The 22,227-nt window shown below is 50.8% G+C and overlaps 1 protein-coding gene across 2 annotated transcripts in view; it reads left to right on the plus strand.

The window, feature by feature from the left end:
• The first annotated feature begins 5,676 nt into the window (after nucleotides 1-5,676).
• The window catches only part of IL2RA (interleukin 2 receptor subunit alpha), a 53,624-nt gene continuing 37,073 nt past the window's right edge, over nucleotides 5,677-22,227 (plus strand). The window contains exon 1 of one of the 2 annotated variants that reach the window (XM_047754863.1): nucleotides 5,677-6,080. In XM_047754863.1, coding sequence (XP_047610819.1) covers nucleotides 6,017-6,080 — 64 coding nt within the window. In that variant the 5' untranslated portion in view covers nucleotides 5,677-6,016. The remainder of the gene's footprint in view (nucleotides 6,081-22,227) is intronic. The other variant, XM_047754862.1, reaches the window with a different exon arrangement.

A 22,227-nucleotide genomic window follows, 5' to 3' on the forward strand; every position in this document is an offset into this window, starting at 1 on the left:
CTTAGGGTCTTCTGAACCCACGCAGGCTAATTACGACACGGCTTGGAGGACACGCTGTCCCCGTGTAGACGTCGTCAGGGGCTGACGTCCAGACATCTCATCCTGTCCTTGGAGGTCCCCCCTCGCTCTAGATCCAACTGAGTTTCTACTCCACCTCTCACTGCTACTGAATTGTCTGAAAGCCGAGATAAGGCAGTCTGGGGCAGAAATGTGTCGTCTGATGTGTTGAACAGTCTCTTCTGGGAAGTACCAAGCACTTCTGCTCATAAAGTTGAGCAATTTCCTGATAAACTGAGCCTCGGTTTGCACGGTGACCATCTCTCCTGGGAGGAACTTAGCTACCTTTAACCAAAGGGTCCCCTCTTGAACTTCACCTCTCAATGTTATCTAGCCACCTTTTCTTCTGAAAAGAACCTTTACCACAAAGGAAATCTTTGACCTGGACTGATTGGACCTCACCTCCTGGTACGACGCGCGCAACAAACTTTTGTGTGGCGTTGCTTTGATAGATGCCAGTTGTACTTTTATAAGCATGTAATTCACAAATAGCAGTTGGACACCCATGTGCTACATGCTGTGTTGGGTCACACGAGTTCAGCTTCCCAGAGGTCCATCCTTTGGCATGAAGATCTTCAATCTCTGGTCCTCAAAGGGACCACCCACCCTCCAAAAGGTTAACCACGAGGCTAAAGGGAGAAGAGGCGTGTGCATAGTGGGTGACAATACAGCATAGCAAGTGCTGTGACAAAGAGACTCTGTTACTGAACCAGATTGATCTTGCCGGGATACAGCAAACTAAGAAGCTGGGGCTTGAAGCAGCAAGGGTTACTCACCAAGCAGCCAGGCAAGGAGACAGAAAAACCAACCTCAGGCCCAGCTCCCCACAGGCGAGGAGCTCCGGGTACTTATGGGAAGAAAACAAAAAAAAGCAGGGTGGTCTACACGTGGGGAGCACAGGGAAAGGTGATTGGGAAAAGGTGTGATAACCATTGTTCTGCGCAAGCGTAACTAAGCCACGAGCCTCAGCACATCCTCAAGGTCACGGGGACCCTCTCACCTGCTGGGTTGAAGGGTCGTCGGTGCCATCTAGTCTTAACCAGCTCAGCTTGAACTGGACACAGCTGACTTCAAGTTCCCAGAAGACAACTTGGGCGAACATCTTAACTGCTCAGGATACCTGCCGCCTAGAGCACCTGCAAGTCTTAAAACACCCTTGATTGGGGAAGGCGAAATGGATTTAACCCAGAGTTTCAAGTCTGAGGGATTAGGAAAGGCTTCCTGGAGGAACTGAGACTCAAGCAAGCATCTTTCCTTCTCAATTGTAAATCCACTAAGGGCAGCAACTTTGCTCGTGGAGCCTTGGTGCCAGATAATACACAATTCATGACAAATGGATCTGCTTTCTTCTCCTCTCCCCCGTCCCTGCCTTGACATGGTGCTGTGAGCCTTCAGAGGGAAGGCTCCAGGTCAGGAGACTAAGACTGAGAGTTCAGCTCAGTGCAAACTGTCAGAGTTAGCCAAGTTATTTGTCTTAGATGAATCCATCGTGGCTCCAAGAACTGGTCCTCTTATTTTGTCAGGACAGTGCTCTGGGATGTGATATTTTTAAAGTTTTTGATTAATATGAATTTAAATATTTCATTATTAATTTGAATATTTTATTATGATGATCAAATACTTGAAGGTATTTTTTCTGCTGCTTTACAAGTGGACTGGGAGTTTAGCTAGGTGAACTTCAGCAACGTCTTGGTTCAAAGGTCAAGATATGTTTGTGTGAAACTTTAATATCAGGAAGAACTTTGAATAGCATGTCAAACAGGAGATCATTTAGCCAGATGTAGTCTTTAGAGCCCCACATTGTGAAAAGGTAATGTAAAACATTTTGGGGTAGAAGCTCACAAAATGCTGGGGTTTTTTTAAATTTAGGATGAGTCAGACTGAACCTGTTATGATGGTTGTTCTTATGGGATTTGAGAATTGTTGAGTCCTTCCCAAGCAAGCCTGCTGCCCCAAGAGGAGTCATGGATACAGGAATACGTGATGTTTGATCTATTGGAACCAGTTATTATTAGTCAGTGTAAGCTAAGCTGCTGTAACAAAAGACCCAACAAGAATGTGGCTTGGTGTGGAGCTCCCATTATGGCTCAGTGGTAACGAAACTGCCTAATATCCGTGAGGATGCAGGTTTGATTCCTGTCCTTGCTCAGTGGGTTAAGGATCTGGTGTTGTGGTGAGCCACGGTGTAGGTCACAGAGGCAGCTCGGATCCCTCATTGCTATGGCTGTGGTGTACGCTGGAAGCTACAGCTCGGAGTGGACCCCTAGCCTGGGAACTTCCATATGCTGTGGATACAGGGGGTGAGGAGGGGGTCTTTATGGCGAGACCCTCTAGGGTGGGGAGTCAGGAGCCAAGCAGAGTGGAGCAGGGTCCCCACAGGGAGCAGCCTGGTGGCACTTGGGGCGGCGGGGGGCGGTGTGTGTGTGTGATGGTCAGAACCTGGTCAGGGTGAGAGGGGGCCACCAGCAGATACTATCTGAGCCCTCGCGGGGTGGGGAGGGGGCTCATGCCTGGGGCTGGTAGCCAGAATGTCAGAGCTCAAATTAGGGGCGGAGGTCACCCCCAAGGGGAACACCCAGGGATGGGGTGCAGCAGCCAAGCAGGGTCAGAAGGACATTCACAGGGTGTGGAGGCGACGTGGCGAGCGGTGTCAGAGCCTGTTCAGGGCAAGGCGGCCCTTCCTCCGAGACTGGGGGTGGGCTCAGAACAGGGATTGGAGCCTGAGTGGAGGAAGAGGATGGTAGCAGAGACTTGAGACTGTAACACACGGCGGTGGGGGGTGGTGATTAAATGTAAACAGGGCTAACAGAAGCCAGAGTTCCCAATGTCAGGGGAGGTTCAAACACATACAGAAAAGGAAAAACCAGAATTCAAGCCTTTGGTATTCACTTGGAATTGGGATGTGGGGATGTATCAGTGTGAACTCATGGCTTGCAGTGTATACAGATGGATGTAGAAATACAGGTGTACAGATGTGTGTGTGTGTGTACACACGTATTCTCTAAGCTCGGTCCATTAGGAGAGCCCAGGAGTAGTGCCACCATAACAGCAGTGAGCACATCTTGGCTTCTAAAGACTTTTCCTTAAAGGAACCAAGGCTCTGAATTAATGGCAGATTCCAGGGCTGGCACAGAGAAAGTACAAGATGAACCTGGAAAGTCTCCTTATGCTCCCAAAGCAAAGAAGTACAGAAAGTAAAAGGGGGACAGGTCAAAAGGACACGGAAGCTCACTGGAACAGATGCCCAATGGACAAGCAGGAGACCATTTGAGCACTGAAGGAAGTGCTAGTCAGAGTTCCCTGGTGGCTCAGTGGGTTAAGGACCCAGCATTGTCACTGCTGTGAGCTTCAGTCACGGCCATGGCATGTGTTTGATCCCTGGCCTGGGAACTTCCTTATGCCTCAGGTGCAGCCAAAACCCAACCCAAATCAAACAAACCAAGAAACACACAAAATAAGTGATAGTGATCGATTATAACCAGTGACCAAAACAGACAATTGTGAGTCCGTACAGATGTAAAATATGTAAATGAATAAATTGAAAGCTTGATGTGCAATGTGATATTTACACCTTATCACCAAATCCACGTCTATTACAGAGAAAGACAGTGACTGGAAAACGGGGCCCCGTGGGAGGCACCCCCTAGATCAAAGCGAACATCATCTATTCTGTATTAGGGACTAGGGACAGTGACCTCGCATTGGCAGCTACCCTTCAATGCTTTGGGGGGAATGTTATTTGTACTATGTTTCCAATTTTTCTGTAAGTTTGTTTCAAAATTATAGAGGGTAACGGCAGCCAGCAAGAAGCTCCACCTTCATAACTGGGAGAGCCCTGGAGATAACAATGCTTTCCTCTTCATGCTTGAGAATGTTTCTTTGTCTCTAGCAATGAGCCTAAGCCTGTTCTGGAAGCTGAAAAGATGGTCTTGTCACATTTTGGTAATTATTTTACTCCCAGAAAGAGATCAGTTCACGTTTTTCTCTGCAAAGTCTGGTACTTAGCCTGGAAACCACTTTTTTCTTTCTTTTTTTTAGGGCCACACCCGCAGCACATGGATGTTCCCAGGCTAGGGGTTGAATCAGAGGGGCAGCTGCCAGAACACCACAGCCATAGCAATGCAGGATCCAAGCTGCATCTGTGACCTACACCACAGCTCACAGCAACACCGGATCCTTAACCCACTAATCAAAGCCAGGGATCAAACCCGCAACTTCATGGTTCCTGGTCAGATTCATTTCCGCTGTGCCACAGTGGGAACTCCCCAAGTTTCTTTTCAAAGGCGGAAGTTGCCTTTCTGAGAGTGTCAGGTAAAACATACTGGAAACATGAATTGCTTTGGCTTGCCTGGATGGCCTTCCTTTTGTCCATGTTTTTGCTTGCTTTCTAACATTTTAAAATTGTATTTTACTCTAACTAGATGGTTGTTAATGAACATGAATTTCCAGATGGCGAAGCATGGTCAACTGTTTCGTGAAAATCAGAAGACAGCTCTGACTGTTAAACAGGGAAACGAGACTCAATTTTGCGAAAAGGAAAGAAAAGAAAAAAGTCCAACATTTAAAACCCAAATCTACTTTTAGTAATGACCCTTTAAGAGGAAGACAAATCTGGTGGCAGAATATCTTATAAAATGGCAATTCATATTCGGGAACTTAGGATATCATGGTAAAATAATCATGGCTAGTATTGGCTATAAATCTTTGCATATTATTCGTGAATTCTGAGTATGGATCAGTTTGCTGCTTCCTTTTCAATGACCTGAATATCGGAGACCCCATCCTGACGCCCACTAGACTTTGAAAAAATTTTATTGAAATTTAGTTCATCTACAATGTTGTGTTAATTTCTGCCATATAGCAAAGTGATTTGAATACATACACACACACATATATATATAATGGAAAAGGCTATGAAAGAAAAGACTATATAGCTAGTCATATATAAGACTGTGAAAGAAAAGATATATATATATATATAACATGGAAAACACAATGAAAAGTATATATGTATATATTCTTTTTCATAGTCCTTCTCCATCATGGTTTATCACGATACTGAACATAGCTCCCTGTGCTCTACAGTAGGACCTGGGCATTTATCCATCTGTATGCACTAGTTGGCATCTGCTAATCCCAAACTCCTGATCCATCCCTCCCCTCCCCTCTCCCCCTCGGCAACCACAAGTCTGTTCTCTAGGTCTGCAAGTCCGTGTCTGTTTCCTCGATAAGTTCATTTGTGTCATATTTTAGATTCCACGTGGAAGTGGTATCACATGGTATGTGTCCTTCTCTGACTTACTTCGCTTAGTGTGGTCATCTCCAGGTCCCTCCAGATTGCTGCACATTTTTTAAAGAGATCCAGGCAGACAGCTTTAGGAAATTCCCACTTCTGGCCAAGACTGCTCTTCCACACTCTTGGCATGGCCGTGTCCCCATGTCCTGCTGACTCCTCTGGGAGCTGCAAGTCTGGGGAAGGACCTCAGCAGTTTCACGGTGACATCAGTCTGTGAAACCCTAGATGAGCCCACTGCCAAGAAGTGCTTGCTCACCCTCCTTCAACGGCAGAGGGAATCTCCCTCTCCTTTTTGGGGGGGAAGCTGAAGAAAGGATTCATAAATGAACCCCAGTGCTCCTCACCAACCCCAGCCCACACCTCCCAGCAACTGAACTTGAAAAAAACCTGGTTAAAACCACTTCCTATATTTGAAACTAGAGAAGAGAGTGCTATAGGCACTATTTCCTGACTGAACCGGCCGGGCTGTTACTTAGACGCAGAGCCAGTGCAGACAGCCCCAGAGCCTGGACGGGCGGGCGAGGATGACAGCCTGAGCGGAGGGAGTCCTCATCCCCAGCCTCTCGGCGAGATGCTAGCCAGAGGCTGACAGGGCCCGGCATCCGACAGAGAAACACCCCTCCTCCTGGCCCCAGGTCGTAGCTGGCAGCAAGGACCAGGAGGATGGAGCCAAGCTTGCTGATGTGGGGATTCTTCACATTCACCATGATACCCGGCTGCATGGCAGGTAAGGGGTCACAGGGGCCCTTGGAGTCTTGTGGGGGGGGGGGGCTAAGGATGTCGACCGACTCTCCCGGGCACAGAATCAGAGAGGGCACCTGAGTAGACAGCATAGGGAAGGGGGTTGGATCCTGGCTTCTACCCCTTTGTCCATGACCCTTGGGGGTCCCATTTTACTCCCCGACCATCGGCGACCCATAAAGAGAACTTGGAACAACAGGGCTCTCCTGTCACTCAAAGCCTGTCACAGGTGACTCGGGGAAGAATAGAGTGGCGTGACATTTGAGTGTTAACAGGATGCTTAATGAGCAGGAATGAAATTCCTCAAGACATTTTCCATTGGATCAAGATTTCCACTGATCTCACCAGCTGTAAGATAGTGCTGAAAATCCCCCGGGAATCTAAGACCAGGTTGATGTGCCTGAGGTGTCAGTAACTTATAAATATATGAAACATGGGGATAATTTAAGATCTCAGAGAAGTTTAGCTTCAAGGATGTATAGCTGGTTTTTCCTGCCTTGGGAAATAATACCTAGGAAGCTCCTTGCACGTGTAGCTTTATAGACGTTTTAGAAAGTACGAGCATATCAATTGCAGAACTTAATATTCTTATGTGTATATATGCAGGTAGGTGTTTGTTGTACATATGCAAAAGCGCTGAATTTCATTCATTCTTTCAAAAGGGTTTTGTCCATTTTTTTTTTTAAATAAGTCAACTTCTACCTCAAACCTCCTTCCTGAGTGTGAATTTTATAATAACTTCTTCCCCTTGGTTATACAGGAAGACAGATAAGATAGCAATATCTATAATTGCATATCCTTCGTTTCTAGATGTAGAATAATATTCGGTGGCCACAGAAGGATGTGTTGAGAAAGGAAACAGGCTGATGCATATAAGGAGGTTTGGGGGCTTGTTTAGGGGAAGTGACCAAGTCACTGGGCTGTGACCTGGCCTAGCTGTAGGATCTCCTTCCCCTGAGAGTGAACGTGGGCTTGGTTTTAGGGAGGCTTATGGCGTGACTTCTGCCTCCCTCCGCAGAGTCTTTGCAAAGCGGGAGGTCAGCCCAAAGCCTGAACAGGAAAGGCTTGACAGTTAATCAGGCCCCATCGCCGGGAAATGCATTACAAGTGCGCCTGTGTTACTGCCAGCGGGTGTGTGTGTGTGTGTGTGTGTGTGTGTGTGTGTGTGTGTGTGTGACTTATTTGAAGATGTGACCGCTCTTGGCGGCGCACAGAGCACTTTCATCCACTCGGTTCTCCAAAAATCTATCCAATACCGCTTATTCCCCTTTTCAACACCGTCAGAAATACAAAAATGAGCCGGACATAGCCCCACACCTTAAGATACTGCGAAGCCTCGTCAGGGGAAGAAAGGTACAGACATCCTAACAGCAGTATGGGTGGACAGTGGTAAAATTCACTGGTGGGGCTACCAGAGAAGGCTTCAAGGAAGCAGAACGCCACAGAGCCCTGAGGGAGCGGCGAGTGTCCCCAGGAAGATTCCAGATGGGGGGCGGGGATGGGAGCAGAGCACCCAGGAACAGCAGGCATCCGGCCCTGGCTCCCAGCCTCACTTGGGGATGTGGAGATGATGGCAGTTAAGACTGGAAACGTAGGATGGGGTTAAGTGAATGGCCCAAGGCCTTTGTAGCAAGTTGAAAAACTTCAGGAGTTCCCATTGTGGCTCAGCGTTAAAGAACCCAACTAGTATCCATGAGGATGCGGGTTTGATCCCTGGCCCCGCTCAGTGGTTAAGGATCCGGCGTCACGGTGAGCTGTGGTGTAGGTCGGCAGCTGCAGCTCCGATTCTTCTTCCATGGGCCACCGGGGCGGCCCTAAAAGACCAGGAGAAAGTGAAAATGCCCATTCATAGAGGCCTCCTCTGTGCCAGACGGAGGCACAGAGGAGGCCTTCATCGCCCCCCCCCCCCCCTTGCAACGTGGAGGTCACAAGCCCACGAGATGGAAAGAACCCTGAGCTCAGAGGCCACAGAGGCAGTGACAGAGTCAGATACACACCTGGTTCTCCCTGGCTTGTGCTCTTTCTGTTCATGGCAGACAAGGTGCAAGCTGTGCGGAGGTGGCATCGAGTGGAGAGAGATGAGGTGCACAGACAGGGTGCGAGGCTCTAGAAACGGTGCCATCCAGAGGCAAGTGAGGATTTGGGAGCCAAAGCCAGTGAAATGGGCTGAGTTTCTGCGGTCAACATGTGGCTTAGGAACTGCTCCAGGGAAGGAAAGAATCTCATCTCACACACGTTCCTCCAAGAGGATCCCAGTCTTAAAATAAACAAATCGTTTTATTCCTCCGAAGAGCGAGGTCGCTAACGAAATCAATCAGACTGTCAACAGATGCAATTTCTAGCTGATTCATAAGGAAGATTTTCATTTTGAAAATTTCCAAAACCATCATTTAAAATTGTGATGGGTTGCAGGGGATGTATTAGTCAAAGTGCCTGTTTTTAGTCTCTCTATTACTGGGTCCTGGGATGTGGTTAAAAAGAGAATTCTCCTGCTGTTGCCAATAAGCACGTTACTGAGGGTGCCTTTCTCAGAACTGTGGAAATTCTGAGGGTTTATCTAGGCCTTGATAATCAGTCTTTCATTCTAGGAATTCTGTGATCAAATCTTTATCCCCTAGACTCAAAAGAAAAATACAAACCAACACAGTGCAGAAACCCATTCAGATGATATTTTCGTCTAATTGTCCCTTCTTGTAAAGTCGCCTGCCCCCACTGGAATTTCCATCTTCACGTTTGTCATTAAAACGTAGACTGTTTACCTCTTCACATCTAATCATTCAATTTGTCTAGATCTCAAAATGCGGTCACCACTGTTTCCTCGCTCATCTTTAAGATACACCTTGGAGAAAGGGTGTGTGTATGTATATATATATGTAAAATATATTTTTAAATGTATATTTCATATATATTTCAATATTTCATATGTATATGAGTGTATAAAATAGAAGCATATCACTTTCAGAATGCTAATTCTCCCTCTACACACACACACACACACACACACACACACACACACGGGGTCTTGATAAACTTAAGGGGCACCTCATAGAACAGTTGCTACTTTTTCTTTAAAAACAGTGTGTCTGAAATAGACAATGCTGTTTATCACCTGTCCATCTGCTCCTTTTTAGATCCTAGCAAACTGAGGCAGCAGGAAGGGTTGACTTCACTCCTGCTCAGCTAAGGGTTCTACCAAAGAGTGGCTGATGAGCTCTGTGACGCCAGCCCTTAAGTCCACTCACCTTGGTGAGAAGTCTTCTTGTTCTAGGCTTCCTTGGCCAAAGCCTTGAGGAGGCGGGATACTTCCATGGCATCTCCAGTTGAAGTCATTCCTGTGACAGCTAGAGTCCCCTAATGTCAGGCTAGCCCTCAACACGGTGGCCGTTCAAGGCCATTTCCTGCCCTCCTTATGGCCCGATGATTAGGAGAAACCTTACTGAGTAGAGTTCCCTTCGGAAGTGGGGCCTGTCGCCTGAGGCCCTCTCGCTTTAGTCTGCCAAAAATTCTGAACAGGAAATAAAATCAGCTCTGTTTAAAGGCCTTCTCAAGCCGGCATACCTTGGGATGAAAACGTTTCCAAACCAAAGACACACACAGCAGGGTCTGGGGTAAGAGGCCTTTGAGGGCCGCGCCGAGGCTGACCTCTCACGGGGTATCTCCAGCTCCTGAGGGCGACTGCGCCGCGCTGGGCGGGATCTTGTCGGGCAGAACAGGTGGCTGTCGGGCAGAACTGTCGAGGCAGAAACCCCACTCTCTCCTGGGGTTGCTCGTGCTATTTGCTTTTTGGGAAGTTTGGCCCTTGCCTCTCACAGGGGTGGTCTTTTGTGAGTGGGGACCTGTTTCTCTTCGCTTCGTCCCAGGCCATCCTCTGTGAGCAAGGGATAGAGGATCTGAATTCGATTGTGTCCGAAAGCTCCTAGCCCTTCATCCCTGGAAGTGGTCAGACAGAGGCCGTCCGGTCACCCCATGGGAGGACACGGAGGACGCCCAGCTGGCTGGGAGGGTGGCCGAGCTGGGACCCTGGTTCTTCTCTGGCACCCTCCAAACTCTTCTTGTTGATGTTTCCTCCTAGAAAGTGACGTTAGGGAATATGTGTGACTTTGATGCGTTTCAAATGCGAGGGCACTCAGCTCACATGCCCGCCCGTGTGGCTTCCTGGCTTCAGGAGAGCTTCTTGGCTTTCAGGCACCCGCCTGTGCCCCAGCCCCAGACTTTGGGCAGCAGCGAGAAGCGGAAAAGGAAGGAGAATCAAGAGGGAAGGTGACAGAGGCTGGGGTGAGGGGACGTCCCTGGAAGGTGGAGACGGACCCATGGGTTTCTTTGTGCTTAGTGAACACTCAGTGGCCAGGTGTTCCGAGCACAGAGTTCGTCCACCCTTTTCCTTCTCAGCTGGGATTGGCCTCTGCCCCAGGTAGCTTCAAGGGGGAGAAATGGCCCAGGGTTCCTGCTGTGATGCTGTGGGTTAAGAATCCAAATGCAGGGAGTTCTCGTCGTGGCTCAGCGGTAATGAACCTGACTAGTATCATTGAGGATGGGGATTTGATCACTGGCCTCACTCAGTGGGTTAAGGATCGGGCGTTGCTGTGAGCTGGGGTAAAGGTTGCAGGTGCAGCTCAGATCCCACTTTGCTGAGACTGTGGTGTAGACCGGCAGCTGCAGCTCCAATTCCACCCCAAGCCTAGGAACCTCCATGTGCTTCGGGTGAGGCCCTAAAAACCAAAACAAACAAACAAACAAAAGACTCCGACTGCAGCAGTTTCTTCAGTTTTTCGTGCTTAGTGAGCACCGGGTAGCCAAACATGGGGAATAAAGAACCCCAACACCCTTTTCCTCTCCGCAAAGTCCTGGCTCCCTTTCTCTGGAAGTATTTAGGCAGAGCTCGGCTGAAAATTTGTCAAAAATGGTGTAGAGATTTCCCAAAGTGAGCAGGAGGCTGACGGGACAGTCAGAGCTCCCTTTGGACCGAGAACCTTGGACTGCTCTCTGGGCTGACAACGCGTGTCACCCTGCCATGGGTCATGCCCCCTCAACAGTCCCTCTGAAGCTACTGGGGGTCTCTGAGCTCCTGAGACCCTCCTCTCTCATCGTTCCACATCAGGCAGGTATTGGGGAGGAGGGATTGGAGACGCTTAATGAGCTCCCTGGTCTCCGTGCCCATCCTTTCTAGAAATTTCTTTAGGACATTCTGCTTAGCAGGAGTCAGCCGCTCCCCCAGGCAGCATCAAAGGGGCCAAAGAAAAAAAGAAAAGGCCTGGAATCACCGCTGTGGTGCAGGCCACCACGCAAGCAAAAAAAGTGGAGATCCTTCAGTGGAGTCCAGGCCTCCTGAATTTCAGCCTAGAATTCCCGTCACGTCGTCAAACTGACTCTCAGTGTCACTGGCCGATCTGTCCCTCCATTCACATGACGGGATCACCGAGTCGGAATAGGGCTCAGTCTTGGCTCTCAAACTGCTCCTGGCCTGAGGCTGGAGCCAGAACATCTGCTGAGCAGCTCCTACCCCGAAGATCTGCCAAGGGAGCAGCAGCACCTGCCGATGAGTCAACAGCCCGTCACCAAAGCCCCCCCAGGCTTTCAAATAAGTCACCCATTTAGGGGGAAATAATAGAACTGTCTGGAGGCATTTTAGGTATTTTCCACTCTAAGATTACTCAGGAAGTTTTGGCGGTTTTACTTGTTTGGAGGTGACTCCGGGATCAGCCTCCATCCATGAGAAAACACACAGCCTACTGGGAAGTGTGTTTACACTAGTGGTTTCCCGCATGCATGGCATGTAAAGGGTGTCTCTGGGAAACAAAAAAATGACGTCCAAGTCAACACCAATTAGGACTCCCTGAGGATGAGAGCTGGACATCATAATATTATTTTTAAGCTCCTCAAATGATTCAAGATGCAGTTAGGGAGTTCCCGTTGCAGCTCAGCAGGTTAAGAACCTGACGTAGTATCCATGAGGACACACGTTCCATCCCTGGCCTCGCTCAGCGGGTTAAGGATCCGGCGTTGCTACAAGCTGCAGCATAGGTTGCAGAGGCAGCTGGGATCTGGCATTGCTGTGGCCATGGCGTAGGCCTGCAGGTGCAGCTCCAATTTGACCCCTAGCCTGGGAACTTCCAAATGCTGCAGGTGCGGCCCTAAAAAAAGAGGAAGAAAAAAAAAAAAAAGAAGAAGATGCGGTTAGGATTAAAATCCTCAGAATGGTGATTCCATGGTTGGTTGGTTTTCACTATTTTATTTCTACTCACTAGGTGCCCTTGTGTGGAACCTCCTAAAGTTTCGTGTATTTACAAATCGCCCGGAGCTTGTTGTCAGCCCGGTTCTGGTTCGGGATGTCCAGGGTGGGGCTGATCTTCTGGTTCCCACAGGCCCCTCTGTGCAGCCCCTGTGGCTGGGACCTGGACCCCATGTTGCGCAGCGAGCCTGTCATGGGAGAGAAAAAATTAGTGTTGTGTCTATACCGCCCACACGGAATTTGCCACTAAAATGGGAAGCGCGGGCTGGGAAAGATTCAAGAGGAAACATTGCAGAGCCGTCTGCGGCCAAGCTGATTCGAGCCACGGTGACTGGTGACCAGGGCAGGGGGGTGAGAGGCTTCCTGGCGCGTTCAGGAAGGCCTCTCGAGAAGGCGGCCCTGGACTTGTGCTTGTGAAGAGCCGGACAAGGCTGGAGGGGGCGGTGGGGGGGGGATGGCTAATGATTTTGCTAACGTTGTGCACGTGGATCTGGCTCCTTGTGGAGGAACAAACCGAAGGCGGAGGCGTTAACTAAGGCAACGAAACCAACCACCCGTATTTCCAATACCTTCCGTGTGTGCGCGGAGCAAAATGAGGCTCCGCTGGCCTCGGGATTGTCTGATTAAAATGAGTACTTCTGCTCCGACCCAAAGCCCCCGAGGTCACACCTCCGAGGTCCCCCCTCATTTGGATGCTCTCGTGTCTCGGCGCATCCCTGGTGTCTGCTAGACCTCACGCGCACGGGGGTAACGGGACCAGCATCCCTGGGACCACGTGACACGTCCGGGTCACATGGTCAAGAAGTCTGGGGTCTTATTTCCCTACATCCAAATTCTGCCTCTGCCTCTGCCTGAGCCCCCGCCAACCGCACACCACAAGCCCAGAGCCCCGGGGCCTCCATCCCGACCGCCCCCCGTGACCCTAAACTTCACGCAACTTCCCATCAGCCCCTGCGCCTGCGGCTCTCCAGCCAGTGCCAGGCCCCCAGGAGGAAACTCTTAGGCTCCAAGGTGAGGGGACCAGAAGGTCACAAGGCAAGAGGTAAATGGACAGCATGAGTCAGGCGAGACAGACCCACATCCTGGGCTGCTTTCTCCCCTTTTCCACGCGTCCCCACCCCTCATTCTGGACACAGGGAAAGGGCGGGCTGGTCTCAGGAGCCTAGGAGCAATGAAATACTTTTTTTCCCAAAAGAAGAAGAAAGAGAAGCAGGTTTCTAAAGAATAAAAAGTAAGTGCTAAGGGGGTTCCTGTTGTGGCTCAGAGGTTACAAACCTGAGTAGCATCCATGAGGGCACAGGTTCGATCCCTGGCCTCACTCAGTGGGTTAAGGATCCGGCGTTGCCATGAGCTGTGGTGTAGGTGGCAGGCGCCGCTCGGATCTGGTGTTGCTGTGGCTGTGGTGTAGACTGGCGGCTGGAGCTCTGGTTTAACCCCTAGCCTGGGAACCTCCATGTGCTGGGGATGCAGCCACAAAAAACATAAAAGAGTAAGTGCTACAAGAGGCCACCGGCTCCTTTACCCTCAGGAGAGATGAGGCTGAGCCGTGAACGGGAGGACAGACGGCTGGTCAGGGCCGGCCCCACCCCGGCACCGAAGCCCACACCCACTCGTTCCTTCGAGGCTTAGCTGCCTTCAGCCTTGTTCCAAGAAACATTTTAAGCACGAACGATAAGGACAGGAGCCAATCCTCACAGCCTACCTGCCACCTCACAGGCATCCTGTGAGAACGCAGTGTGACTGCAGTTGATGGTCAAGATCAAAATCAGGTGGGCCTTTGGCTGGTCCCACTTTGTGCCTGCGACAGAGGCTCGCAGAGCTCAGCACGGTGCCCAGCGGCACACAAAGGAGGGAGCGCGCATTCTTTTTTTTTTTTTTTTAATTATTTCTTGTAATTACTCCATGAATTTTATTCCATTTATAGTTGTACGCCGATCATCACAGCCTGATTTTATAGCATTTCCATCCCAAACCCTCACCCCCCCACCTGTCTCTTTTGGAAAATTTCAGTTTTTCAAAGTCTGTGAGTCAGTATCTGTTCTGCAAAGAAGGTCATCGTGTGCTTTTTGCAGATTCCACATGTCAGTGAGAGCATCTGATGTTGGCGTCTCACCGTCTGACTGACCTCACTGGGCAGGATCATTTCTAGGTCCATCCGTGTGGCTGTAGATGCCGGTATTTCGTTCCTTTTAATGGCTGAGTAATAGTCCATTGTGTATACGGACCACAGCTTCTTTGAGGGAGCCTGCATGCTTGACTATTCTCCTACACTGTTGTTAAGAGGTGGATTTTCACATTTTTAAAAGTTGAAGAAAGTCCGCTCTGAGGATGTCCCACTGCTCCCGTGGTTGTGCCTAAATTAACACACCCGGTCCTCCAAGAGCTGCCCTCAGGCTGCTGAGTGGCTGACCCCCGCAAGCCCTTGAAGTCAAATTCTCTGAATCCTGCTCTCCCCCTCCTTCTATGCCCCAAACAGCAGCTCAGAGTGTCTTTCCTGCATTTGACTGTGCTTCAAAGAAAGCCCTTGAGCCAAGCCGAGTCTGCCCCAGCCGCCCACAAGGCAGAGGAAATTCTGAGCACCTCCGGGCATGAGTCACCCCCTGACCATGTTCAGGAATCTCTGCCCACAGCATCACCCACTCTTTTCTGTTTGGGCCCAAAATAGGTACCTCCTTCAGAAGCCTCGCTGCTTCTTGTATCCTCAGCAATAAAAAAACAAGGCGAGAACAGGTGCACCTCCAAATGTGATGGTGGGGTTTTTCTCTGCTGTGACATTTCTTGGAGTGAAAACACTGCTACCAAGGTGGTGTTGACAGAGAGGATGGCTGTGACAGGTGGAGGAGGGTTGCAGGAGGGTGGCTGGGGACAGTCTTGCCTGTGGCATCACTTTCAGTCACGGCTTCATTCCTTTGTTCATTCATTCGGCAAATATTTGTTGAGCAACTAGTATGTGTCAGATACAGGATCAGGAGGTGAATGCAACCTAGCCCTTGGCCTCCAAGAACCCACCCTCCAGCAGGAGAAAAATGGACAGCACAGATAGTGCCAACATAAGCTACGATCTAAATGCAAATACAAAGAAAGAGTGAGTGAGGGTTCTCTTTGTGGCTCAGCAGGTTAAGAACACGACGTAGTGTCCATGAGGATGTGGGTTCAATCCTTGGCCTCGAACAGGGGGTTAAGGATCCAGCACTGCCACAGGCTGCAGCAGAGGCCGCAGATGTGGCTCAGATCTGGCGTGGCTGTGGCTGTGGCGTGAGCCGGCAGCTGCAGCTCCAATTTGACCCCTAGCCTGGGAAATTCCAATTAAAACGAAAATTTAAAAAAATAGAATGAGTGGGCAGAGCACTTAAAAGCAAGCCAACGGTGCTTCCTTAAAATATTCACATACACACACACCACATACATAGTGTATAGATGTGTATATATGTGTGCACATGCCTGTATACAAAACTATGCATAGCATGCTATGTACACGTATAATTTCATGAAACAAAGACCCTGGAGCAAACTGGTCCATCTCCTTCGTGAAAGATCATGATACCAAGTAAAGGGCGGAGGAATCATTTCTAAGAGTTTTGCCTGAAATCCCCGAAGCCCAGGTTGACGTCAGCCTCTTCCTGCGCGGGGCTCTGTGAGTTTCCCGGGAGTTTCGGGGGAGGCCGCGCTTCTGACACCTTTCCTGGCTGCGGCCAGGGCTGGCGCGGCTTCCCCGGCGGATGAGACCCAGCAGAGCCTGCAGACCCAGCTGAGTGTGGTATCTGTTTCCGGCCCCTGTGGTAGTGACACCTCTGTTCGGAGCCTGATTTAGAATAAAAGGACCTTTGTGAAGAAAGAACTCCTTATTTTAAGTGGAAAGCAAAACAAGCAACTTAAAAGAAAAAAGAAAAAGAAAAAGAAAAAGAAAGAAATGACAAACCCCAAAACCTTTTTGAAATACAAGGGCAGTTTCCTCAGACATCCTGCTGACGCCAGGAGAGCCCGGGACCGCAAAGCGTGAGCAGCTGGGCCGCGATGCGAACGGGCGTTTTTTTCACTTTTGGCTTTCAACGCCTTTCACTCACCAGGCCATCAAGTTTCACTTTCCCTCTCCCACGGCTTCTTTCATCTCACTCCTCTGGCCTGAGTTTGCAGTGGGCTTATGCGGAGGGGCTGGGAGCAGAGCGGCCAGGCCACCTCAGCCTCCCTCACCTCCTCCTCCTCCTCCCGGACCAGCCAGACACCAAGCCCGGCGCCCTGCACCTGTTGTCTCACAATGACCCTGAGTCGGGTCCACTATGACCACCCCCATTTTACAGATGGGGGAGCTGAAGTCGTGATGGAGCCAGGCTACCTGCTCCATCCTCATACAAAGGAAGTAAGCAGCCGACAGGTCTCATCAATTCCCGTGGACTTGTCAGACAAGCCTCCTGTCTCTCACTTTAGGTCCCTCTTCGATCCATCCTCAAATGAATTCCCCTGAACGCAGCTTTCATGATGACTCTTCCCTGATCAAAGAGCTCAAATCATCCCCTGCTGCCTGTGGGGTACACTTCCTCAGCCTGGCACCCTGTATTCTTTCTAACCTAGGCCATCGCACGTCCCCTGCTCGGGGGGGCCCCCAGCTCCAGGCACCCCAGCCCACCAGTCTCCTCCTGTCCTGCAAATGCACCTGCTCACCTGCGATTTCAAAGCTTAGGGCCTGGGAGCATCCTCCCTCCTGTAACCTCCCGTGTTTCGTCTGTCTGCCTGGAATTCTTCCCAGCTGGAGAGCATCTGGGAGAGCAGAAAGGGCTCGTGAACTTGGGACTCTACAAGCTCGAATTTAGATCCTGGCTTGACCCGGTGTGACTACTTTCCTTTAAAACTGTCCTTGGATGCCGTTCTCTGCGGGCACCAGCAGGGTGGTGGCATCAGATGGGCGTGGTGTGGTGAGCACCGTGCAAAGAAATGGCAGGTGGCCTGGGAGCAAAGAGGAATGCCCAACCCAAGGGCAGGGTCCAGGAGGCTTCTCAGGGAAATGGCAGCCAGGGAGGCGTGTGGGGCATGCAGCGGTCAAGGTGGAAGCTAAATCACGAGCCAGGGTAAGGACAAAAGACAGAGTGGCGGCCGCCGGGAGCAGAGGTTTTGGAGGCTGGGTGGGAGCTGGGCCGCAGAGCTTTGCCAAGTACGGGGGCCCAGACTTTATCCTGGGAGGAGTGGATACACGGAGTGGTCTTAGGCAGGGGAAGGACACAGTCTGGGCTTTAGACCCAGCGTTGGCACTGGCGTCGCGTATGATTGAGAGCAGGCAGGATGGGGGAAGGGCTGCAGACCCCGAGGGTGCCAAGAAAGCTAGGTGAGCACTGGTGGTGGCCAGGGTCTTAAACCTCCGTGGGCCTCAGTTGCTGTGGGTATAAAGTGGGACCACGCAGCCTGCCTACGGAACCCAGGATATAGTAGGTGCGCAATAAAGTGGCTCTCTGCACCCCCGCCGTCTGCACAGCCAAGGCCCCGAGCCCTTTTCCAGAACTGGCCCCAGGCCTGCTGTTTCTCCTCTATTTCCTGCTTTAGTGAAAGACGCCAGCATCCACCCAACTGCCCAGGAAAGCTGGGCAGAACCCTCCTTTCTTCCCTTCCCTGGCCCTGCACACCCAAGTCAGCCCTAGTCTCTCTGCACCTCCTCTGCACATCGGCATCCATTCTCCGAGCTCTGGCTCACCAACCTCCCCCCAGATTCCCATGGTAGCCTTTCCACTGTGCAGGATGCAGGTGGGACAGGGCCGTGGAGGTCAGAGACTATGGTGGCCACAGGCACAGGACCCAGTGGAGACACAGGGGGTATGAATGGAGGTGGACACTGGCCATCTGCCTCTACAGGGACTGAATCACGAGCCACTGCAGCTGCCGGACGCTCAAAACCCCCTGAAAGGAGTTCAGGGTGGAGACCAGGGGCAAGGGCACTCTGGGCTCTAGGAAAACTGGCAGAACAGGTTTTCAGATAGTTAGGTATTTTCAGGAGAAGATTTTATGAACCCAATTCTTGCATCTCCTCGTATCCAAAAAAGCACTAAGATCCTTCAGGGCAACACCCGCTCCTCATGACTAGCAGCAACCTTCAGGAGACCAGCAGCAAACGTCTATAAAATGTGTGCACAGCTGCATGGACCACCCCCCCTCACCAAAAGCACATACGTACTGACCTTCCGCCTGCCTCTTGAGAGCACTTTTTCAGAGCTCTCTGAAATGCTGCTTCCCAGGCTACAGTCCCAAATAAAACTTAACTCTCAACTTTTAGGTTGTGCTTTCTTTTTCTTTTCTTTTTTAGGGCCACACCTGCAGCATATGGAGGTTCCCAGGCTAGGGGGTGAATCGGAGCTACAGCTGCCAGCCTACACCACAGCCACAGCCATGTGGGATCTGAGCTGTATCTGCAACCTACGCCACAGCTCACGGCAATGCTAGATCCTCAACCCACTGAGTGGGGCCAGGGATTGAACCCACATCCTTATGGATACTAGTGGGGTTCGTTACCGCTGAGCCACGGTGGAACTCCACCTGGTGCATGTTTTTTAAGTCAACAGGAGGAAAGGCAGGGGTGCAGGGGCCATGAACACCCACACCTGTGAGGTTGCCGGTCCAAAGGGTCACTTCACATGGACTGGCTGTGTGACTGGGAAGCTGACCCCGGCGGGGTCTCACCGCCAGTGGGACCATCATTGATAACACGGGGCCAATAAGAACTACTATCTTGTAATTAATGATATTTAAGGGACTCATTGATAATTATATTACTCATTCTATCATTTTTATATATCTTCATTTATCATGTTTACTTTTTAAATTATAATAATATACTATAGAATAACCATTAATGACCTGTCATGAATAGTCCCAACAGCCTACTTCAGAGGCGGCTTGAGGACAGGATGGGTCCATGGGAACCTGCACAGTGCCTGCCAGGCAATGACTCGTCTCCTTGGACAAAGCGGGCACACTATGCATGCAAGGAGATTGATAGAGAGGGTCTCAGAGCCCCTTTCAGTCCTGACATTCTATGGCTTAATAAACACCCTGTAGTGAGTGAAAAGTCACCTCTTGAACCCGTGCTGCCTGAGCCACTTGCCCCCCTCCCCCCGTGGGAGGCGAGCTCCCCTACCTGCCTCGGTGGGTTCACGAGTAGGACCGAAGATACGGGTTTGTGCCAAGGAAGGAAGCCTATCTAGTTCATGCTGTAATTGTCACATCCTTGACCTGCCCCATTTGTCCTTTTTAGCACAAAGCAATTCCCAGTGAATCCTGGTAAGAGAGCTTAAGCTCCGGAAGATGCAGCCAGAGCATTTAACTTCTGCAAGAAACCAGACCTGAGTGTCCCTTGCAGGACCGTCACCTGTGGTCATACGAGCTGAGTCTGAGTCTCTTAAAAGGAACAGCACCCGCCTACTGCACTGATCGGAGACCATGGCTCCGAATGCTACCTCAGAATTTACATCAGGCAGGAATGGTGCCTAAAGCCCAACTCAAGCATCCTCCCATCCCTCCTCCTCGCCTGTGCCACCCATCCCATCACCCGCTCACGCTGAAACGTCCTTATCTTCCTTCTGTCCCTGGGGTAGATAGAGCCTGCCACCACGCAGATCTGGGGGCTTCGTTCAGGGTGCCGTTTGTCTACACTGAACCTGTCCAGCCTGAACCCCAGTTAAGCGAGTCACAATAGACAAGCAGATGGGGGCTGCCTCTGAAGCAGCAAGGACCCCAGAGCTAAATCAGCACTTCCTGCCAGGCAGTCTGGGGCCTCCATTCCCATGTCTGCACCCAAGTTCTCCACGGCAGGGTTCCGGCCCTGTCACAAATGCGCGGTGTGGGTCGGAGCGATCACCCAGGATGGGGGGCTGATAACCACACACTGTTACTCCTCACAGCCCTGGAGGCCGGGAAGCAGGGGGCGGCCTGGTGGGGTCTGGGGGACGAGATCTCAATCTCCCCACGTGGCTGAGAGCAGGACGGAAGTGGCTCTCTCCTGAGTCTCATAGGGGCTCGAACCCAGCCCCAACCCTTATAGGGGCTCCATCCTCATGGCCTCATCTCCTCCCAAGGCCCCACCTCCTACCAGCATCATACTGGGCAGTAAAGTCTGAATTGGGAGGGGGCGCGGGGGGCTCAAACATTTAATCCAATCAGCACACGTGTGATTTGCTTAAAACTGAAGGTGGCGCTGGAGAGCAGGCAGGAGGAAGAGAGTCAGGTGGCGGTGCCAGGTGAGGCTGGCTGCTGGCGACCCGACTCGGGTCTTCCCAGGCTCTGAACACGTGTGGGAGGGGGGCCTGACCCACCTGGGGCCCATATCGATGTGCCAGGGCAACCGTTCTGAGGGGAAACTCTTCGCTCCCAAAGTTTCCATCATTTTGCGTGACTTTGTCTTTCTTTCCCGCGTTTCCCTTCGGGTCTTAAGTGTCACCTCAGCATCCCGCTTTCCTACCTGGCATTTTTTAAAACCTCAGTGGAAATTCCGTGACTGTCCATTTGAAAGCTCTCCTCGGTTCATGGTCTGATTTCTCAGAAGACTCTCCTTGGGGGAGACGGTGGGTGAGATGCACCGCCGTAAGCGTTCTTTCTGTTAAAAATAATATTCCATCCCAAGAAACGGGTTTCAGAGATTTGAAGGAAAACGGCTTTTAGATTTCAGAGAAAGAACGCTAGTGTATTTTCTGCCCTCCTTGTTTTTCTTATCTGACAACCTTGCATTTGCATTGGGTTGACATTCTGCGGTAATCGTGTGGTTAACTCTTTCACGTACGGAGATTTGTTATCAACTAAGCCTCCCCAGGGCAAAACACAGCCACCCCACAGAAGTGCTTGAGACTCTGAAACGTGACAGTTTTGACGGAGGGGCAGCTGCTGGGAGGCATGATTTTGGTCCCCAGCCTCCTTTTTCCCTTCCAAGGTGAAAAGAAAAGTGCTGGCTTCCTACCCACCCCCCACCCCCTTTTTTCTTGGTAACAATTAAGGCACAAGGTGTTTCCAGAAGGGTCTTACCCTGTGAGTCACCCGTTCTTAGGTTGTGGAAACTCTGACTCTTTGGCCGGCGAGGCCCAGCCGGGCCTCAGAGACTGTGGATCAGACAATACAGAGAAGGCACAGAGGATGGGGGCTAGTTACTGCCCAGAGTGCCCGGCTGCAGTGGGAGCTTCTCCTCCAGGGCCTAGTGGGCACCCCCCCACGCCTCCCTCCATCAGGTTAATCAGGTGCCTTTTCTTTGATGGCATTACTTTCCTTTAACCCTGCAGCCCTGTAACACCAAACACCACTTGGCCACGTTCCCCGCGGCATTCGTGCTGATCGAACGTAGACGTGTGTTTGAATGAGTGAATTCAAGCCGAGAGCATCCACGTGGTTACCAGTACACCCAGCATGCATTCAGTGCCCACGACCGCCCAGGTTGAGGAAATGGTTTAAATAAAGAGTCATTGACCTGGACAGCCAACAACGACCAGAAATGACCAGAAGTTTCCAAACTAAGCAGTGGTGAGCCAGCTGTCAGTGTCAGGCAGGTGACTGTATTTTAAGAGATGTGAAGTCCATTTCAAGTGCATGTGGATATAGGTGAGAGGAGGGAAGAGGATGCAGAATTCTCATAAATAGGAGTTCGCGCTGTGGCCCAATGGGATTGGTGGCATCTCTGGAGCGCTGGGATGCAGGTTCGTGGCCTGGCACAGCAGGTTAAAGATCCGGTGTTGCCGCAGCTGCAGCACCGGTGGGAACCGGGGCTTGGATCTGATCCCTGGCCCGGGAACTTCACATGCCTGGGGGCAGCCAAAAAGAAAAAAAAAGAACTCTCATAAATAGCTCTTGGAAGATGAATCCAAGGGTAACTCCATTTCCTTGTTCTGACACAATCAAGCTTTAAGGAATTTCCATTTTAAGTATTCTTATCCAGTGCACAAAG

The sequence above is a fragment of the Phacochoerus africanus genome, chromosome 12, assembly GCF_016906955.1.
Source record: "Phacochoerus africanus isolate WHEZ1 chromosome 12, ROS_Pafr_v1, whole genome shotgun sequence".
Lineage (NCBI taxonomy): Eukaryota > Metazoa > Chordata > Mammalia > Artiodactyla > Suidae > Phacochoerus > Phacochoerus africanus.